The sequence below is a fragment of the Piliocolobus tephrosceles genome, chromosome 5, assembly GCF_002776525.5.
Source record: "Piliocolobus tephrosceles isolate RC106 chromosome 5, ASM277652v3, whole genome shotgun sequence".
Classification (NCBI taxonomy): Eukaryota; Metazoa; Chordata; class Mammalia; order Primates; family Cercopithecidae; genus Piliocolobus; species Piliocolobus tephrosceles.
The window spans coordinates 84,902,795-84,925,672 of NC_045438.1; the positions used below are offsets into that span (position 1 = coordinate 84,902,795).

Here is a 22,878-nt window from a genome sequence, read left to right on the forward strand (position 1 = left end):
CAAACTTGGAGGTAGGACTTTGCTCCAGAATGAAGAACAGAAAGGAGAGGCCATTTCTGACAAGCATGCTCTGCTGCTGAGAGAAAAGCTGACTGGGGCACTTCCGAAAGTGTGTAGTGCTTCCTGCTGCTGCAGAGTAAATAACCCAAGGAGTTGAGCAGAATAGAGTGGCTGCTATGTGACCCAGACATAGATTGACCTCATTCAATATAGCGTTGTTCTTAATAATATGCTAGGTGGCAAAATATGTTTAATATGACACTTATAAACTAGGACTATTGCTTCTTGAAACAACAGAGAAGGTTCTGAGCAAAGACAGTCAAGAAAATGTTAACTGATTTTGATAACAAGGTGTGTAATTTTTGTTCTTTATATTTTTAAAAATTCTTCCTACTGTTGGTTAGCTTACCTATTTACATTTGATAAGCAAACTGAATAAATTTTTACACAAATAATACCACATATTTATAAAACATTGTTCCTGAAGTTTCTTAGCTTTCACAATCCCACGTACACTTCTGTGCCTGGTTCTAAACCCAAAAAGCAGGCACCACAAATGATCTTGTGGCTACCACTAAAAGTAAATGCGTACTTTATAGAAAATAAATCCTCTCTCTTTTTTCCTGATATGCCTGAAAGCCTGTAACAATGACAGTATGTAGCAGGTGTAAATGAAATTCTTTTAGAACACTGGCTTGACCAATTCACTGGAGCAGTAATTTAATAGTGTTGTAGTGAATAAAAAGTTCTGACGTATGGTAGAAAATGACACATCTAAATCTAAGAAGCTGCAAGTAAACAGTCTTGCCAATATGGTTAGCTTAATATCCACTGTTGAAGCTACTTTAACTTTTCAATTTCATTTAATATTTGCTTAGATATGCTGCTTTAATGAAACAAAATGAGTAATAAAAAACTTGAACTGAAAGGATATTTTTTAGATTCTGATTTAGTTTTCAGTTTGTATACATTCTAATAGTTTAAGAAATCACTGCTATATTTTTATTTTTCATCTTTAAAAAGTAGAATTTGAAAAGAAAATTCGTAAATTATTAATTTCATTTTCTGAAAAAAACTCTCTTTTTATGCAACATCAGCATCTCAAGTCCCAGGCTCTTTTTTGGCATTCCTCATAAATGTTAACTTGTCTTTAGCTGAGAGAGAAGGGTCTAAAATGATTAAAAGTTTATTGATAAAGATTGTTTTTCTATAAGAATCAATGCATCTTCTAAAGGACCTAAATAAGCTCAATTAATTTTACAGGGATAACATTTATTGGTTTGTAAATTCTCAACTTGAATCTGAGGTAGATATGTAACAAATAACATTCTAAAGAAATGGAGCTTTATTTGCAACAAAATAGCAAGGATTAATATTCTTTTCTCCAACAAATCAATAATAAAATTACTAGGACTGCAATAGAAACACATCTGCACAAAAAAAGATTGTTAACCAAAATATGAATGATAACACTAGGAATGGTTATTGCTGGATAGTAAGTTATTCAGTTTACATTTTTTCTGTTTTCCACACCTCCTCTCATGAACATGAATGCCTTTTTTTTTTTGAGATGGAGCCTCACTCTGATACCCAGGCTGGAGTGCAAAGGCACAATCTTGGCTCACTGCAACCTCTGCCCCGCTGGGTTCAAGTGATTCTCGTGCCTCAGCCTCCTGGGTAGCTGGGATTACAGGCACCTGCCATCATGCCCGGCTAATTTTTGTATTTTTAATAGAGACGGAGTTTTGCCATGTTGGCCAGATTGGTTTCGAACTCCTGGCCTCAGGTGATCCACCCACCTCAGCCCCCCAAAGTGCTGGGATTACAGGCATGAGCTACCACACCTGGCCCTCATTAGTACTTTATAATCAAGAAAAATGTTTAATGCTTTATCAGAAAGATATGAAATTTTTAGAACAAAAGAATACTTTATTCTAGAGGTAATTTTAAAAAGAAGAGGAAATAATGGATGATTTTCATTACCCATGTGCTCTTTCATTCTACACACATCAGTTTTCACAGTTGCTCCATTAAGATGACGTTGCATTGCTCTCTCAGGAAAGTAAAGTTCGTGAGCACCCAGGAATGGCTGAATGTGAGTGAATAAATTACTGAGGACACCAACCACAATAGTTTCGTCTTGCAAGCTGGTCCACAGAGTAGAAAGTGCAATGAAGATAGGCTGAGGCAGAGAAAAAAAAATATTCAAAATGCAACTGTGTAATAAAATTATAAATCACTGTCCTCTTTAAGATAAATACAATTGTCATTTGTAAAGAAGTTAATTCTCCCTAAGCAAAAGTCTTACGAACTTAGACAGTAGACTTTGGATAGAAATTTAATTCATAAATTATGAGAAAATAAATTTGCATTTTATTTCAAAGCATTTTATTTTAGTATGATTATTATAAAGTTAGTTTACTTTAAAAAGCCAAACACATGTGATCACCTAAGAAAGACTTATGGACTCTTTATCTCAAAAAACCAAGGGATAAATGTCTTAAGAAAGAAAAAGAGGGCCACGCACAGTAGCTCACGCCTGTAATCCCAGCATTTTGGGAGGCCAAGGTGGGCAGATCAGCTGAGGTCAGGAGTTCAAACCAGCCTGGCCAACATGGCGAAACCCCATCTCTACTACAAATACAAAAATTAGCTGGGCATGGTGGTGGGCACCTGTAACCCCAGCTACTTGGGAGGCTGAGGCAGGAGAATGGCATGAACTCGGGAGGTGGAGCTTGCAGTGAGCCGAGATCGCGCCACTGCACTCCAGCCTGGGCGACAAAGCGAGACTCTGTCTCAAATAAATAAATAAATAAATAAAATACTACACATACATTTTATACCTCCTTATCCAGATAAGGTTTGCCAGGTTTGTCCATAAAATGGTGAAGATAATCAGAAAACCAATATTTAAGTGCAGGCCTGGTAAACAAAGTGATTATTATCTGTCTTTTCAGAAAGGTCACAAGTTACATCATGTCTGTACTGGAGGCAATTTCTGACCAGCTACTATGAATACATTTTCATCCACAGTACTATGATTATTTCTGTTGTCACAGCCAATACTGATATGGTTATCATACTATACAGTTGCAGTTCCTTTAGTAGCAGTTGCTTATGTAGGGGAATTCTCTCATCCAACTTGTAATTTACTATTATGGCAAAGTAACCATAAAGAACAGGATCAACTTATATAAAACATTATATTTTTAGAAATTAAATATAATTATAATGACTTGTGATCCAATATTATAGGGCTCAAAAGGAAATTCACCTTAAGGTCAAAGTTTATGACAAATACTTACGAAGACTTGTGATGTTGGGACTGCTGTCTTTGATTTTATGGTCATTTTTAGTTGTTCCAGATGGGCTCCTAACTGTTTTGTCATCATTTCCACTTCTTGAGCACCAGTAATTATATCTGACTGTGAAAACAATATAATTTGCATTAATATTTTTATAATTCTAGTATAAAAATCATATGTGTTTCAGACCATACCTGCTCCCCACATCCTCTGAAAGTAGGCTCAATGACAGCAGGAAGTCTGTTCTCCGTGAGATCCTCAACACCTAGAACAGTACCAGCATATGTATGGGGCTTCCAAGATATTTGTGAGTTGGATGAACCTTTTGAAATACAATGGATATAATTTTTCTTAAATGTATACAGGTATTCTTGGATTTAAGTATAATTGCATTCTTGAGAAATGGATCCTCAAGAATCCGTTTTTGTATAGCTGTTATTTTCCTATTCCTCAATGATAAAATTAATTAAGGGTTCCTCTGAAAATTTCGTTGATAACAAGATTTAATAAAATCACATTGAGAAAAAACCTGTTAAGAGTGAGCCAGCAGGGCACTGCAGATTGGCAAGCTAGTGAGACCTCACCTGTGATGTATGACATATGGTTTAGGGGATGACCAGAATCCTTGTACTGAGTCAGGGGATATTCTTGAAGACCCTGTCATAGAGTTCATCATTGAAATGACTCACAAGGCACTGTGAATTGGAAGACAAGGTTGAGTACAAGTTTACAATATTGTTTTCTTGATTTGAAGGGACCCAAGGAAGTTTGCTAGGGTTAAAGACTTGATTACTATGAATGCAGACCTGAAATGAAATGAAAACCATTTGATGAAGCAAACTATGGATCTTGCCACCTTTTGTACTTTCTGAAACTTCATTATCGTCTGGGGGAAGTACATACATTAACTGTATATTTTCTATAGTAAGGTCCTGATATCAAGCCATGTAAATGAAAGATGGAAAAACACAAAGTTTTTAGCTTTTATTTTCATGCCTTCAATTTTGGGGTGATCTTTGAGCCTTTAATCGCCTGTCTTTATATAATAAGCATACTTGAAATACTTGTTGGGTTTCAATGATCACACATAATAAGTTAAAGTACCTTGTAAACCATTTATTTCTTTCTGACTTTTGACTATCTAAAGGATGAAGTATTTATATGTTAGCTATATTTGTGCCATCGTAAGCTATACTGTAGCTATTTATTATGCAAGATCTAAAAGACATCTTTGACTTTATGATAACTAAGAAATGCTTCATGTATCCTTAAGTTTTTAGATAACAGTAAACTGAAAGGTTATTAAAGGTAGTGAACTGGTTTGTGATCCTTCTAAGGAGATGATATAGAAAAATACGGTTCTTTGTAAGAATTTTTATCTGTCTTAAAAGATAATTTGTCTTAATATTCTTTTCTTCATATAACAAGAGTGATTATTTTTCAAGAAACTAAAAGTTTCATGTGAATGCTTGTTGGAAGGCATTTTTGATTTAAAACCTTCTAAGGCTTACAAAATACTGTCTGTTAAGTTTTAGGAGAACTCATGTTCCCACATCAGATTAAATCTTCTCAGAATAAATGCTTTCAGTAGCAAGAATAGTTTTAAAAGTTGAAGACAGGATAAGCATTTGAGATAGTATTCTATTAACATATTTGTAAGTACTTGTTCATTGTGGAAATGTGTACTTGATTAAAATATATATGGTTATGGAAACTGCTTTTGCAGTTCAGGATATACAGGTTTGTGTGTATTTAGCTTATTGTAAAGCCCTTAGTTTAAAATAAGGATTAAAATTACATTCAAATAGATCACTGAATGTTTTACTCTTCATGAAACTGAACTTTTTGTGTGACACAAACATTATAAATCAACACTTGGGAAACGTTTACTTTCTTTATTGATACAAGGAATCAAGGAATAAAGTATGAAAAATTAAATGAAAAAATCACATTGAAGAATGCAGAAAATCTTAAAAGTTACCACATTGAAAGAAAAGCAATATATTTGATACAACAATCATGGTCTGAAAATAAGTTGCTAAATGCTGAATTTGAAATAATTACATTTGGCCGGGCATGGTGGCTCACGCCTGTAATCCCAGCACTTTGGGAGGCTGAGGCGGGTGTATCATGAGGTCAGGAGATCGAGACCATCCTGGCTAACACGGTGAAACCCCATCTCTACTAAAAATACAAAAAATTAGCTGGGCGTGGTGGCACGTGCCTATAGTCCCAGCTACTTGGGAGGCTGAGGCAGGAGAACAGCTTGAACTCAGGAGGCAGAAGTTGCAGTGAGCCAAGATTGAGCCACTGCACTCCAGCTTGGGCAACAGAGCGAGACTCCGTCCCAAAAAAAAAAAGAAAGAAAGAAATAATTATATTTATTCTTACTATGTGCTAAACACCACATTAAATATTTACAAATATGAAAAGGGATAAATACAAGTGAGAAAATCAAAGAATAGTAAGGTAAGTAAATTGTCTTAAGTAGATGCAGCTAATAAGGGGTAGCATCATGGTGGATCCCAAACCATCAAAGCCCACAGCCCAGCTCTTAACCATTATTATACCGTGTTGCCCCAGATGTCACCAGAAATGGTTGTGGTGTGGGTTTATCAGTATAGCATAAAAGAATGACATCTATTTGAAGAGAAAAAAGTACATTTGCATTCTCAGACTCTATATGTAACCTAATTATATGCTTTCTAGACCCTTCTAAATGACAAAAATAATTACTTCATGAGTAACATCAGCTATTATCATTGTATTACAACTAACAAATTTTTATTCATAAATGTAATATGTATCCTGTTTTAATTTTACTCATACTGCTGTTTAAGCATTACTCCTCCTCCTGCTTTATTCCTCCACACACTATTATCTATTATATCGAATAGGTCTCTTGTCTACCCTCATAGAGTTTTTTCCCCTTGCTTGTTAAGTTTTGTTTTAGGAATCAATATGAAAATGCAGTCTTTAAAGTCTTTTAAGATTTGTGCAACGGCAACAAGAAACAGGAATACATTTGCATATGTTCTCCAAAGTAGAAGTGGCATTTGACATGCTATACTTATTAAAACCTACAATTAAAAATATCCTAAGGCTGGGCGGGGGGCGGTGACTCACGCCTGTAATCCCAGAACTTTGGGAGTCCGAGGCGGGTGGATCACGAGGTCAAGAGATAAGATACCTTCCTGGCTAACACGGTGAAACCCCGTCTTTACTAAAAATACAAAAAATTAGCCGGGCATGGTGGCGGGCGCCTATAATCCCAGCTACTCGGGAAGCTGAGGCAGGAGAATGGCGTGAACCTAGGAGGCGGAGCTTGCAGTGAGCGGAGATCGCGCCATTGCACTCCAGCCTGGGCGACAGAGCGAGACTCCGTCTCAAAAAGAAAAAAAAAAAAAATACTGTAGACCCCTCCCCCAAGCTGCATTTGCAGGATCCATTCACAGTAGGCACACAGAGCTTCTTGCTTTTTTCTAATAATATCCTAGAAATTATTTACATTTTACTAAAAAGAATTTATTCACAATCATCCAGAGTTGTTTTTTTGTTTGTTTGTTTGTTTGTTTTTTGAGACAGAGTCTCACTCTGTCGCCCAGGCTAGAGTGCAGTGGCACAATCTCGGCTGACTGCAGCCTTCGCTCTCCGAGTTCAAGCGATTCTCCTGCCTCAGGCTCCCAAGTAGCTGGGATTACAGGCGTCTGCCACCGCACCTGGCTAATTTTTTGTATTTTTAGTAGAGATGGGGTTTCACCATCTTGACCGGGCTGCTCTTGAACTCCTGACCTCGTGATCAACCCGCCTCAGCCTCCCAAAGTGCTGATATTACAGGCGTGAGCCACTGCACCCAGACCTTTCTCTTTTTTTTGAGATGGAGTTTCACTCTTGTTGTCCAACTTGGAGTGCAATGGTGCGATCTGGCTCACTGCAACCTCTGCCTCCCGGGTTCAAGCGATTCTCCTGCCTCAGCCTCCCGAGTTGCTAGGATTACAGGCTCCCACCACCGTGACTGGCTAATTTTTTGTATTTTTAGTAGAAATGGGGTTTCACCATGTTAGCCAGGCTGGTCTCCAACTCCTGACCTCAGGTGATCCACCCGCCTCGGCCTCCCGTGAGCCACCACGCCCAGCCCATCTAGAGTTTTTAATTATAATATTAGTCCTCTAAAAATGCTATCACTTAAAAAAAAATTTATCATAACATTCAAATGTTTGGCAAAAGCATGTGATCCCAGTATGTTTCTTTGTCTTCTTCCGCTTCCCCCTACCTTTTAAACATTTTTTATAAGTTCCTCATACTTTCTTCCACAGACAATTTTCAACAATCTAGTCAAACTTATAGAAGCAGAAATTAGAATGTAATCTCTGATGTTTAATGTTCTTATTACAACAGAAATAAAATATAATAAAACAAGCAAAAATTCCGCCTGATTTTTTTACTTGCTTTATCAAGGACAATCAAAAAGCCCTGTGTTGTGTGTCTGTGAATGGGCCCTGCAAAAATAGCTTGGGGGGAAAGAACTCTACAAAAATCTTGACTTACAGGTTTTAACAAATGTGCTATCAAATGCAACTCTTACTTGCACAATATCATGCAGCTTTCTCTCTTTGGTGTCTGCTCTGCACTTTAAAAGCCCATGGAGGATGGAATTTTATTCTCTCACTTAAGAGTCAGAAAAACTGGCCGGGCGCGGTGGCTCAAGCCTGTAATCCCAGCACTTTGGGAGGCCGAGACGGGCGGATCACGAGGTCAGGAGATCGAGACCATCCTGGCTAACACGGTGAAACCCCGTCTCTACTAAAAATACAAAAAACTAGCCAGGCGAGGTGGCGGACGCCTGTAGTCCCAGCTACTCTGGAGGCTGAGGCAGGAGAATGGCGGGAACCCGGGAGGCGGAGCTTGCAGTGAGCTGAGATCTGGCCACTGCACTCCAGCCTGGGCGACAGAGCAAGGCTATGTCTCAAAAAAAATAAAATAAAATAAAATAAAAAAGAGTCAGCAAAACTATGATCATCATTTCCTTTTCTTTTCTAGAATATTTCCGTGTGTTCACTGCAGCAAATAAAGGCCTGATCAAAACAAAATAATTCACTATCTTACATAGGCTCTCTCCTGGGTCTCCTGGGTTCAAGCGATTCTCCTGCCTCAGCCTCCTGAGTAGCTGGGATTACAGGCACCCACAACCATGCCCAGCTAATTTTTGTATTTTTGGTAGAGACGGGGTTTCACCATGTTGGCCAGGCTTGGTCTCGAACTTCTGACCTCAGGTGATCTGCCTGCCTCAGCCTCCCAAAGTGCTGGGATTACAGGCATGAGCCACCGCACTCGGCCCATATTGGATTTTTAAAATGTTCACATAAACTGAAACTTTGAGGAGAGAATTTTTAAAAATCAAAATTGCTACTTTAAAATTTTTAAGTAGTATCTGTTCAAATAATGTGACTTTAAAAAGAATATTCGTAGATTTTAATATAGGAAAAATCTTGGCTAATTTTAAATTGGTGCAGTTTACGATCTAGAGATAATACTGATTAAACCAATATCCATTTCACAATAATCAACCTTAATTGTCACTAAGACTGATAGGGAAGGATTGAATAGTTTAAAAACAAAACAAAAAAAGATTCTTTGAGCAAAGAATCAGAAAGTTAAGAAAACTCATCCTGATCCTGACTAAAGTCAGCACAAAATGGCCATAAAGAGTGCTTGGATAAGAAAATTAACTTTTTCACCAACATGAGCAGCAAGGAGCTTGGAAATGAGATACTGTATGGAAAAATAAAAGCTCTTCAGCTGTTCCACTAGACAAATGAAATCACAGCTGTTCAGCTAACACCCTAACGATGATGATGATAATCATAAACAACATTATCATCACTTTATTGAGCCTTTGCACCAGGCGCTATGCTGCCTTATTTACATGGTGAAGACTATGAATAACCCCATTTTACAGATATGGAAACCAAGGCACAGGGAAGTTAAGCAGCTTCCTTAGGGACACAGATTTAGTAATTGGCAAAGTCATGATTAGAATTCATGTAGTCTGGTTGCAAAGCCCACACTCTACTCACTGTCCCTCTCTAGCTGTGAGAAGTAGAACGCCAATGAGAATTTAAGACTTAGTTGGTGGATTCATGATTGAAAGCTATGAGAAGATTCTATATAATGAATGACATCTTCTGCAACATCCTTACAGTTGTGTGACAGTTTCCCAAGGTTCTTTCTTATAGTATCGCCTTTGAATGCAGGTGACAAATGTGAATGGGAAGTTCGACTCCTGTGGACTCACATGCACTTCAAAATAAATTGATTACAAAATCCCCTTAGTAGCTGACTAGTTAACATAAGGCTGATAGCCACAAGATAATGTAAAGGAAAATATCTACCCCAAGAGAGTGACTTGGTTTTTATTATTATTTATATATTTATTCTTTTTAGAGATGTGGTCTTCCTTGGCTACCCAAGCTGGAGCGCAGTGGCATAGCCAAAGCTTACTGTATCCTCAAACTCCTGGGCTCAAGCAATTTTCCTACTTCAGCCTCCCGAGTAGCTGGGATTATAAGTTAGTACCATTAGTACCACGCTTGGCTAATTTTATTTTTTGTAGAGACAGGGTCTCGTAATGTTGCCCAGGCTGGTCTTGAATTCCTGGCCTCAAGCAGTTCTCCAACCTCAGCCTCCCAGCTAGGATCCTCCTTCTGAAGACAATTAGATAGGCTAGTTGTGAGGACAACCTCTAGTCTGAACGAAGTCATGTCATCCGGGCAGCTAGGTAAGTGCATCCAATAGTAGTACCAAGTCATTAAAATACAAGTTAAAAAGAAGAGGTAGTCAGAATACACCCTCTTCTATCCCTCAAGAAATTAGCATTCACTCATACAAAAGACAGTTCCATTAACTGAGAGTCTCATAGTTACTGGAAAACAGAGGTTGTGTAAAAGTAAATGGTGATGAGTGGGAACATAACTTGCCAACATGCAGTAATTAACAGACTGTCTCCCTTACAACCCTAGAGTGTCATGGGGATATCCCTTAGTGAAAAGGTCCTCCAATCCCTTTATGTAGATATCTGTTTTATATTTGTAAGATTCTGAGTAAGTTTCTATCTGACAGAAAGGGCACTGCTACTTTTTAAAAAGGTTATAACCACCACTTTACCATATTTTCCAACTCTCTAGGGATACTGTGTGGCTTGTTCATTAGATCTAGAAACACCAGATATAAAAATCTTACCTGGCTAGGTGTGGTGGCTTATGCCTGTTACCCCAGCACTTTGGGAAGCTGAGGCAGGAGGATTGCTTGAAGCCAGATGTTCAAGACCAGCCTGGACAACATAGCAAGACCCCACTCTTTTTTTTTTTTTTTTTTTTTAAGTTTTTTTGAGTCAGGATCAGGGTCTCCCTCTGTCACCCATGCCAGAGTGCAGTGGTGTGATCTTGGCCTCAGTGCAACCTCTGCCCCCCGGGCTCAAGTGATCCTCCCACCTCAGCCTCTTCAGCAGCTGAGAATACAGGCACATGTCACTGTGCCTGGCTAATTTTTGTACTTTTTGTAGAGATGGCGTTTTGCCATGTTGGCCAGGCTGGTTTTGAACTCTTGGGCTCAAGCGATCTGCCCACCTTTGCCTCCCAAAGTGCCAAGATTGCAGACATGAGCCACTGTGCCTGGCCTACAAAAAATCTTTAAAAAAATCTTTTCTACCAGTTGTTACAGTGAGAACAAATAATTACACAAAAATTATTTGAAAGGCAACCACCTGCCACACAATGTTAGATACTTGCTCTGAACTAAAATAAACATAGTATTACTTACATACACACCATTGTTTTAACTACAGCATGCTAATAATCATATTATCAAATACCAATGAAAAACTACAAATTCAATTTCTACCAAAATATTTTCATTAAAATCAAAACCCAACTCTTCTATTTTTATTTTGATTCCTAACCCTACCAAAGCAATATACACTGAGCAGTTATTGAGGTTGTCTCCTTAATTAGTGACCTGGTTCTACCTGATGTGGCCTTATATAAAGAGACTGCGTTATATGGAAAATGATACATATGAACTTAACTCACCAAAATGATCTGAAGGAAGACCTCATATTGTCGTATATTATAGAGCGCTTCTTTTAACATATATGGCTGAAGTTCAGCTCTCATGTGTGGGTCGTTGGCTGCCTTCTCAAGGATGGCTGTGTAGCGGTATACCTGGCTCCGGGCAGTCTCAAGCTGGTAATCAATATGGTGCATGGTGGCTGGGATTGCTACATGGAGAACAGCTGGCACTATTTGTAAGAGTATAAAAAGGCAGCCATAAAGAAGACTAAAAACAATTAAGAAGAAGCAGCCTAGAAAGTAGTTACATTTTAAGCATTAAGTTAGGGTTTTTTCCCCAATCAAATTAGTAATAATGAGGCATGTGTTTCATGGGTCCCACGACATAAAGAAAAGAATCTAGGCTGGGGGCAGGGGCTCACGCCTGTAATCCCAGCACTTTGGGAGGCTGAGGCGGGCAGATCATGAGGTCAAGAGATTGAGACCATCCTGGCCAACATGGTGAAACCCCGTGTCTACTAAAAATACAAAAATTAACCGGGTGTGGTGGTGCGCGCCTGTAATCTCAGCACAGGAGAATCACTTGAACCTGGGAGGCGGAGGTTGCAGTGAGCCGAGATGGCGCCGCTGCACTCCAATCTGGGCGACAAGGGCGAAACTCCATCTCAAAAAAAAAAAAAAAAAATCTAAAACAAACAAGTTCAAACAAAAGATACTATCAAAATGATAACCCAGTTATAGTAGGTCAGCTTTTGCCACTAAATGTAGAAGTTTAGAGAATAGGCAGAGTTTGGTATTATGTGTTGTTAACCATGTGCTTCCAGAAGAGCCACTGACCCTTCCTTTTGTATATCTTCTAGTTATTTAAAAAAAAAAAAAAAAAAAAAGGAATATTTGTTAAGAAACTCATCTGGATGGTGAAAAATGACAGAATAGTCTAGCAAGGGAGGGTCATTTATGAAAATGGAAATTTGACTTTTTAGAACAGTTTTTAAAATAGAAAAAAATTACCCTTTTATACTAGATTAGTGATTTGGTGAAAGACACTAACACCTTACATACAGGAGTACCAAATTTCATAAGGAAGTTACTTCTACTGGTAGGTACTTCATTAAATATTTCATAAGTACTTTCAAACTTATAAAGAATGCATTAAGTATATAACCACAAAGCAGATGCCCCCAAATTTAGAGATTTGAAATATCTCTTTGTGGATCTTTTCATCCCATTAACTGCACCGGGAACTGTTTTCAGGAAGATTTTTATTTTTTAAATAACTAAATTGTACTCCCTTTTGGTTATTGACTTGCAGTAATGAACATAAAGCCCCACTGAACGGGGAGGTTAGCTTTGAGCAGGGCCCTTCATTGCTTTCACTGATTCACTTTCTCCTACTAGCTTCATGGTACATAAAATGTAAAGTCTTGCCCCAGCAAAAGTAAAAATCACTACACATTATAAACAGTAGTTACTCTTCAGGAAACAGTAAAAAATGCAAATCTTAAATTTAAGAATGCCACTGGTATGTTATTATCTTCCTCACTGTGCAACTTAAATTTTAAACATACATAACCTTTAGTATTAACCTAATGATATACCTACAATCATCGATGCCTTCTCCTCCTTTTCCACAGTCTCTGTTAAATAAACGAATTCCAGTAACAATCATGGTGAGTTCTTTCAGCTGGCGTTCTTTGTCCTTCTTAGACAGAGTTAGAAATGTCCCAAGCTCAGCCTGAGGAAAAACACTCTGTAGAGCAGCTAAAATAAACCAGAAAAAAAAAAAAAGGAAAACAAAATGATAGAATAAAGATATCAGAAGTTAAATAAGATTTTTTCTTTAGCAGCAAGTTAAGAGTCTGAGTTATTTACATGATTCTTTAAATTACTGATACCTGGTTAGAGAATACATAATAAAATGTAGCACACATCAAAGCTGGATTACTGAGAGTTATGCCATTGCCTCACGTCCATTTTTAATAATTAAGTGCATCCAGCAGTAACTTTTTGGCAATGGGCATGAAAACAAGCTTTCTAATTAGGGATCTGAGCCGAAAAATGGATGCTTTAAAATAATTACAGAAGAAGGCCATAGGAGAGCTAGACATTTTTCCTGTTCCTCATTTTAAAGAATGAAAGAGGGCAAAGACTTCCTAAGGATAAAACAGTGCCCCTTTCCATCATCCATTTTAAATGACAGACTCAATTCTTTTCATCAATATGAAATATCCCTTTCCAGCTTTTCCATTTACTCAATCAGCCTGGTACCCTCAATCCTACTATCAATGTCTCTCTAATGAGGTGTAATAGGTCCCTAGATATGTGCAGCCCTAGGAAAATTAGCAATATTTCACTTTCTAGAGGTGCTACTGGAGTTTTAGAACAGACACACAGTGTAAAAGGAGACTGGGTACATTTTAACTCATTCGTGCTGATGTTTTTTTCAGATAAAAAGGAAACTTCAATTTTTAACACTTCTAATTTAACATATTTTATAAAATACAATGATCATATATTTTCACTTATGAAATGGAAATTGGTTATACTTTTTACCTGTTACCTCTCTGACAGTCTTGATGTCTGTAGGGGATCCAAGGCCAGAGCGGAGTAACACATAGCTGATAATCTTCCGGTACAGGCTTTCCAATTCTTCTTTAGCACATGCTCTGTTATCTGTAATTTCTCTGGTAACAGAGCCTAATCTAGACTCTAGAACCCGGTGATGTTCTTCGAGAAATTCCACTAAAATTGCCAAATAACAATGTTCTATATATTTGATTTTTAGAATTCTTCTTATATAAGAAATAGAGAAAAACTGGGATTGGATATGGCAATTCTACTTCAGGAAAACAAGCAATTTCTTAAGCTGTAGTAATGAAATAAAAAACAGTGGCCAGCAAGTAGCCTCAAGACAAAAATCCAGTAGGAAAGATTTATTACAGTGACTTAAATGGAATACTTTGTCAAAACACCTAAGACTTTAAACAGCCAAACTAAACAGTAAATTTCAGAAAAGGCTAAAACCTCCCAATTAAGCAGAAAATAAAGAAGACCATTTCTACAACATATATATAATACTATATGAAAAAATAAATATATACATATTACATATTTATGCTATATGTAAGCACATGTAGTATACTATACACAAGCATATATAGTAGCAGAAATATATATGTAGTATATATGTTCCTTTCAGTTACATGTATTTTTATTTCAGTTCTAGATAAATTTCCTCTGAAAAGCATTATTGATAATACGATGTTGCATTGAGAACTGTATCCCTCCTCATTACTCCTGTGATATGATGAGGGATAGGCTTAACTTTGACAGGACACTGTTCACTGACTTGTTGCAAGTACAATTCTTGCAATGACTCTGTAAGACAACCCATATTACTATTACAAGGGCAATAATTAACATATCCACCACGCACAGTTTATACTTATACTCTTGCCACAAAACCAACTGAGAACTTTGCAAATTAAAAATATGTTTAAATAACAAATGTAAAAATGTATAGGTTAAATTTTATCAATTCTATGACTATTTTATTGCTTTAAAATTTCCCTATTAAGCAAAAATGCAAGATACATACTTTTACATAGGTAGCATAACTGAAACTAATAAAGAGAAAAATCATCAAATTGTTAATAATGATTGTACTATATAGTAGAAGTAGAGGTAGTCCATAGAGAAATAGATTTGTTTTATACAGCAGAGGCAGAGGCGGTCCACAGAGAATTACATTTTCCTTTTTCTTTTGTTTCCAACTTGTGTTTGATGTATGCATTAAATTATTTACATAATGAGTCAGGCGTGGTGGCTCACACTCATAATCCCAGCACTATGGGAGTCCAAGGTGCGGACAGAACGCCAGGCTTAGGCCTGGAGTTCAACACCAGCCTGGGCAACATGGCGAAATCCCGTCTCTACTAAGAATACAAAAATTAGCTGGGCAAGGTGGCACACACCTATAGTCCCAGCTACTCGAGAGGCTGAGGTGGGAGAATTGCTTCAACCTGGGAGTCAGAGGTTGCAGTGATCTGTGGATCGTGCCACTACACTCCCGCCTGGGTGACAGAGCAAGACTGTCTCAAAAGAAAAAAAAGTTACATATTGAAAGCTTTCTAAACTTAAACTCCCCATCATTCATTTCATTTTTGAATAGCTATATAATTTAGGTAATTATTATGAGAAAATAACATAAACCAAGAACAGGGAAATCTACAAATTAAAAACTTTTAACTTCAATGGGCTGGTTGTTCAAATTCCTAATTATTATGTATTAGTGCCATAAAGGTTAAAATACAATAGACTTAGAAACAATAATTATGAGCATAATAATTGGAATTCGCTTTTAACCCTCACAAAGGCCAATGTTTTTTTTTTCATTTAGCATTTCTAACATTGTTATAGTCCTCAAAGTTGAAAAATATTTCAAAAGATTGCCAAAAATTAAATTGTGAAATTGATTAAACAGTTAAATTCATTGTCAGCCAAATGAAGCCCTTCTTAGCTGTAATACAGTATGAAAATAAGTATAAACATAGGTAGTATATGTTACCTCGATTTGTATAATTCATATCAAAGTAGACTTGCATCTTAATAGTATCCAGGGATGGATTTTTAGTATCCAATAGCCGAGTCATACAAAGCTAGAAAAGAATAGCCCATGAATACGTCTAGTTATAGTTTCTGAGACAAGTATTTCCTAAAGTTATTTTCAAAAATCAAGGGAAAAGCAGTGGTTCCTGATATTTATTCACTGATAACCCCTTTTATTATTATTTTTTCTCCTTGAAGACTTCAGGCTTTTTATAGTTTATTTAACCAATAACTTTTTTTACTTTTATAGATTTAGGGGGTTCAAGTGTCATTTTGTTACATGGATATATTGTGTGTAGTGGTGAAGCCTGGGCTTTTAGGGTAGCTCACACCTGAATAGTGGACATTGTACCCATTAAGTGATTTCTCATCCCTCACTCCCCTCTCACCCTCCCAAGTCTCCAGTGTCTACTGTTCCACTCTCTATGTCCCTGTGTATGTATTATTTAGCTCCCACTTGTAAGTGAGAACATGTGGTATTTTACTTTCTGAGTTATTTCACTTAAGATAGTAGCCTCCAGTTCCATCTATGTTGCCACAAGACATGATTTCATCATTTTTTATGGCTCAATAGTATTCCATGGTGTGTATGTGTATATACATTTTCTTTATCCAATCATCTGTTGATGGACACTTAGGTTGATTCCATATCTTTACTACCAATAACATTTGTTAAGCAATAAGTCATTTCCCTTGAGTTAACCAATAATCATCATGCCCAGGTGGCTAGTAGTTTAGTTGAAGGCAAGAAACCTGATGTTTTGGTTAGTTTGGGCAGTCTAAATGTGGGTAAATGTACCACAAAGCTTATATTCCAGTCTAAAACTCTTCTAGAGTTCCTCGTTACTATTTATTTGTGCCTTGAACAACACTGCTAAGTTTATTTTATAAAAAGTTGCTGCAGCCAGCATGGTGGCTCACACCTGTAATCCCAGCACTTTGGGAGGCTGAGGTGGGCAGATCACCCGAGGTCAGGAGTTCGAGACCAGCCTGGTTAACATGATGAAACCCCGTCTCTACTAAAAATACAAAAATTAGCTGGGCGTGGTGGCGCACACCTGTAGTCCCAGCTACTCGGGAGGCTGAGACAGGAGAATTGCTTGAGAACCTGGGAGGTGGACATGGCAACGAGCTGAGATCGTGCCACTGCACTCCAGCTTGGGAGACAGAGTGAGACTGCATCTCAAAAAATTAAATTAAATTAAATTAATTTAAAAGCTGCTGTAACTACCACCCCTCTCTTCACAAAATTTCTCTTGTTCTACCCTTGATATTTCTTCTCCTGGTCTGTTTTCTCCCATGAGCTCCCACATAGATGGCTCATTTCCCTTCTCTGCCTTGCCTCTTTAGATTGAATATTAACCTCAGTTTTTCTTTCCTTCTCTCATCTCTACTCATCACCTCCCTCCCCCACTTCCTTCACTGCTCACCCTGTAGGCTGAATATACTGCAGCTGGCAGGCACTTGGCAGCATCACTCTCAACCCGTCTCCCTGAGCACCAGCCCTGCTTTCCTGGGAGGAGGGTGGGGAGAATGCAAGACTGAGGATTGGACACTGTGTCTTTGCAGAAGTCTGTGCACCTGGATCCTTCCACACAGAGAAGTACTGTTCTAAAATGCACACTTAAAAAAATAGCTCATCCACATGATTTTTAGTTGAGAAAAAAATTGTCACTTGAATTATACATTGTTAGTTTATGTACCTGTCATATTAAAAGTATATTGGCTTGATTCTTTCCGACGTAGTTGAGTTGGGGCTTGAGGGGAATGGAGAAGTCTTCCTGGGTCCTGACAAGGAGAATAACTTATTTTCTGCCCCTCCTTGATTCTCTTCCATGGCTTTCCAATAACATTTCTGATTGTCATAATCACTTCCCTTATTGCTAAGAACAAGCTTTATACCATCTTTTCTCTGCATCCTCCCCAATATCTGTTATGTTTTGACTTTTTAAAGACATTCTAACTGGTGTAAGATTGTATCTCATTGTCAGAATAGAAAATCCAGACATAAAGCCACATACCTGCAGTCAGGTGATCTTTGACAAAGTCAACAGAAACATACACTGGAGAAATGACATCCTATTCAATAAATGGTGCTGGGAAAATTGGATTACCATATGCAGAAGAATGAAACCGGATCCCAATGTCTCACCATATACAAAAATTAACAACTCAAGATTGATTAAAGACTTAAATGTAAGACCTGAAACTATAAAAATACCAGAAAAAAACCTAGGGCTGGACATTGGCCTATGCAAAGAATTCATTACTTAAAAGCAAATGCAACAGAAATAGACAAATTGGATTTAAATAAACTAAAAAGCTTCTACACATCAAAATGAATAATCAACAGAGTGAAAAGAAAACCTGCAGAATGGGAGAAAATATGTACAAACTATGCATCTGACAAAGGACTAATATTCAGGATCTACGAGGAACTCAAACAACTCGACAACAACAAATAACCCCATTATAAAGTGGGCAAAGGCCATGAATAGACATTTTTCAAAAGAAGACATACAAATTGCCAACAAGCATGAAAAAAATGCTCAACATCACTCAGCATTAGAGAAATGCAAATTAATTTAGTTCTATTTAACTTCACAGTGTATGACAAACCAGTTAATGTTTGCAACATAAGAGATTAATAACAAGGTTTCACTAAAATACTGTAGCAGATGCTGCTACCTTCCCAATTTCCCTGCCCTTCCTTCCTTACTAACAGAGCCTCAATTTGGATTGGGGCAGGGATTTATTCATCTAAAAAAGAAAAAAGAAGTGAATGTCCCTAGGTCACTTACAGTATCATTCTGGTCAATAAATGTAAGTAGATGGAAGGGATTCTGGGAAAATTATTATTTTCTGGATAGAAGGTGATAGACCCAATTGGCATACGTATTTTGTCCTTTGCCTTCCCCCCTTCTTTCTACCTAGAGGTAGGGTAGCTATCTTTTGACCATCAGATGACCATATTGCAAGGATGGCATGCCCCAGGAAGCCAGGAAGAAGGGTCTATGTCTCTCCAGACTTTGTGTTATGAGAAAAATACCTCGTGTGTACTACTATTTTGTGGGCTTTTGTTTCATGCAACTGAAGGCAATAATGACTAACACAAATACTGTGTTTACAACTGAGAATAAGTAATTGCAAATTTGAGGACTGTTGGGTAATCACCTTAACAAGATTCTGCACATCACTTTTCATGAGGGTTCTATCCATGTTAAAGCCATTACTTGGATCCAGGACAACAGCTTTCACCTGGAAAAAAGTAGGAACGAGTCCATTAAATAGGAAAGAATCCATTAAGCAATTTTATTTCATATTATTAGTTTAATATGTTTCCATTTTTTAACCAACTACCTCCTGATTACATTGGGGTTGGTTTTTCAACTATTTTTCTTACTACTGAACTCATCAGTACCCTTGTTAGAGGCTGAAGAAGAGAAGTGACAAACATCAAACTTGAATGGGGTGCTAGAAAAGTTATATGGGGAAATAAGTTGAAAGCAATGGCTAGGTTTTCAGTTGGGAAACTATGGTATATTTTATTGTATTTTTATTGTGTATTGTTATCTTAACCAAAAGCAAGAACAGAGAAACCATAGCAATGAGTAATTTTTAACAACGGCAAACAAAAATACACATCAAAAAATTCCCACACAGGAGAACATTATTGATGTTTTCCAAACTCATCAAGGTCTTCTAAATCAGTCTCTATAAATCTACAACTCACATGCTCTATAAACGTTTTTAAAATGTTTTCACTAACTTGTCCGATGATCTCATTATGTTTAAGCTGAAAAACATCTATGAAAGCTTCACAGAATTTAAAGGGGAAAATGGACACCACATCTTAAAAAACCTCTTAATAAAGTAGTAATCACAAAAAGATTCTTCTTACCATAAAAGCAATCAGAGTTTCAGAAACAATCTCTCCATAGGCTGCACATTCTTGTCCTATTTCTCGTATAATACTCCTTATAACACTTTCGGCCTGAGTTGGAGGCATTCTGGCTAAATAAAACAATTTTTTTTTAAAAACGTGGTTTTATGCAAATTTGTTTTTTTCTCTTTTGATTTCTCCAATATTGTGTTTGTAAAGAGTCATAATATCATGTATTAGCTTTTAGTGTTTTTATTAGTATCTAGGCCTCTCCTGTTTTTCATTATTTTTAAAAATGAAGGACTTTATTGAAGACAGACAATGATTGGGATTTCAAATAATTGAAACATCTGAAAATTAACATTTTCAATTATTTAAATTATGGTCACTAAACAGATATTCCTATCATGATATTCTTAATTTTAAAAAAAGGCTAAGCAGGCTGGGCGCGATGGCTCACGCCTGTAATCCCAGCCTTTTGGGAGGCCGAGGCAGGCGGATCAGCTGAGGTCAGGAGTTCGAGACCCGCCTGACCAACACGGAGAAACCCCGTCTCTACTAAAAATACAAAATTAGCCGGGCGTGGTGGCCGGCGCCTGTAATCTCAGCTACTCGGGAGGCCGAGGCAGGATAATCGCTTGAACCCGGGAGGCGGAGGTTGCGGTGAGCCCAGATCGAGCCATTGCACTCCAGCCTGGGCAACAAGAGCGAAACTGCGTATCAAAAAAAAAAAAAAAAAGGCTAAGCAGTATTTGTAGGGGAGGAAGGTAAAATTAATGAGAAACCCAAGAGTACAGCTTGAAAGAGGAAATGCTTATTCAACCACATTCACTAAATAACCTTTCGTAATTGTACTAGAATCTTGGAAAACAATTCTTGCTCAGATCATTGAAATAATCTTCCGCACATCTAAAATGGAGTTCAGACTCTCGATAAAAAACACAAAAGCAAAAACCAAAACGTAAGAGTTATGCATCATGGGAAAAAATGAACTCCTGGTTATTAATTCCATTTACTCTAAGGAAAAAGTGGCAGGTTTTGACCGAGTTTTCTGATTTTCCTGAATATTAGTAACTGAGCACAATGGAACTTGGCATGTAGAGTATAACAAAGGCAATATCAGGTAGATAAAGCTAACTCCTCAGCATTATTAGCTTTCCGACGGATGGGTAGGAAACACGAGGCATTTTGTCCAGTGAAACCAGATTGCCTAGATTTCATCGTGACCCGACCACTGTCTAGCTGTGAGATCTTGGGCACTTGTTTCACTTCTTCCCAGAGGCGTGAGGACTAAATTCGTCTTATCTATTTAGTGGTTACAACAGTGCGCGGCATAAGGGAATCGCTTAAAACAGCTTTCAATCAGTACTCCAGGATCGCAGGCAGCGCATGCGCGAGTGACAGTCTGTGGGAGAGTCCATCCCGCTCCGGGTCTGTGTGCGCATGCGCAATGCTGCCGGTTCGCTAGGGACGCGGCTCAGCACCTTCCACACATCCACCCACCAATTACTAAGTCTCCCGAGGTCCGGCTTCTGGGGTAGCCAGTGGAGTGGAACAGAGGCGGGAGGCCTCAGGCACCTGCGCAGGGCCTAGAGGGCCGCCCTGCAGCCCTGGGCGCCTCCGGCAGGAATGGACCGCTGTTCCAGCTCAGCGGCGGCGAAGCCTAAAGAATCGAGACTGAGAGCTAAGTCTCTACTAGGCAGGACGCGGTCCTCCAGCCGCCCGGGCTCCGCCAGCTGCCCCACGCTCGCCGCCTGGCGGGATACACCTCCGGGTCAAGGGCGCGGAGCCCCGAGTAGGCTGACCTGGATCGGAATCGACAGCAGGAGCCGTGTCTGTCTGCTTCTGTCCTGGGGCCCTCACCGCGACTGTCGGGGCAGTTGGGCTCTTGCAGCAACCGCCGCGTAACCATGGAGATGGAAGACTCCGGACCAGAGGGGGCGGGGCCAGGTGGGGGCGGGGCTGGGTCCCTTTGAGGGTCTTTTCCCCAAAAGATGGGCTGGAAAAACTTTAAAAACAAAGGAATTCCAGGCAGAGACATCTTAACCTCCGTGGTTAAGACTGTGAAACACAAGTTCTCGTAAATAAGGACATTAACTTGCTAGCGTGGGAACGATGGGGCGGCTTTGAAAGCGGGGTGGGGGAGAGGGAGGAGCCAGTTGGAGAGGCTGGGAAAACAGAAGGGCTGTATCCTGGACAAATAGGGTTCTTGTAAAAGTATCTAGATTTAATAAACAAAAGTAAAAAGTATCGAGGTTTTATTTCATGTCCTGTTGTTCAAAGGAAGTCTGTAACAGAACGCTCCAAGATGCCCGAAGAGAAAACTCATTCAAGAAGCACATGATAAGAACACATTAGTGTCCCAGTCAAAATAATGAAGTTTTATCCCTTAACGATCATGTCGTTAGGCCCACCTTCAGAAGTGAAAGTGTGAAAAAGGATTAAATACGCATTAGAAGGAGAGCATCAAACAACAAGGTTTTATTTTTAAACAGTAACTTTTCTCAAACTGCAAACAAACATGCAGAATATGCTTTGCTTAAGGACATTCCCTGATTACTAGGAAATGAATCAACACAAAAACTCAAAAATACACATCATAATATGACACAATTTTATTTCCACCTTCTAGAAAATGTTCCCGAAATGTGGATGAAGCTTGTGTAAAAATAGATGTTCAGAGTAACATGATTTATAATAGCACAACCTTGGAAATCTAAACACGATATTTAAGTAAAATATCAGGCAGGTATTTAAAATTATGTTAATAAAAACCTTGTGTTTGTCTTATATTTTTTAAAAGCCAAATGCAAAATTTATATATAATATGACTTAAACTATATTGACGTACATATAATGCACAAAAAGTGTATAAGTCATTTTTTCAAAATCATAGCAAGGAATTGGATCTAAGGATGGAATTATAGGTAAAGTATTTTTATTTCTTTATACTTTTCTGTTTTTTCTAGATTTTTCCATAATGAGTATATATTGTCTTATGATCTATAAAACAAAA

At 38.1% G+C, this 22,878-nt stretch overlaps 1 protein-coding gene across 1 annotated transcript in view; it reads right to left on the minus strand.

Annotated features, from left to right (window-relative positions):
• The window catches only part of CFAP206 (cilia and flagella associated protein 206), a 56,349-nt gene extending 34,570 nt beyond the window's left edge, over window positions 1-21,779 (minus strand). The window contains exons 1-9 of the mRNA XM_023205250.1: window positions 21,668-21,779; window positions 19,881-19,993; window positions 19,154-19,237; window positions 15,939-16,029; window positions 13,925-14,113; window positions 12,974-13,132; window positions 11,393-11,601; window positions 3,306-3,425; window positions 1,984-2,182 (exon numbers count right to left, since the gene is read on the minus strand). Coding sequence (XP_023061018.1) covers window positions 1,984-2,182; window positions 3,306-3,425; window positions 11,393-11,601; window positions 12,974-13,132; window positions 13,925-14,113; window positions 15,939-16,029; window positions 19,154-19,237; window positions 19,881-19,988 — 1,159 coding nt within the window. The 5' untranslated portion in view covers window positions 19,989-19,993; window positions 21,668-21,779. The remainder of the gene's footprint in view (window positions 1-1,983; window positions 2,183-3,305; window positions 3,426-11,392; window positions 11,602-12,973; window positions 13,133-13,924; window positions 14,114-15,938; window positions 16,030-19,153; window positions 19,238-19,880; window positions 19,994-21,667) is intronic.
• Window positions 21,780-22,878: the final 1,099 nt, after the last annotated feature.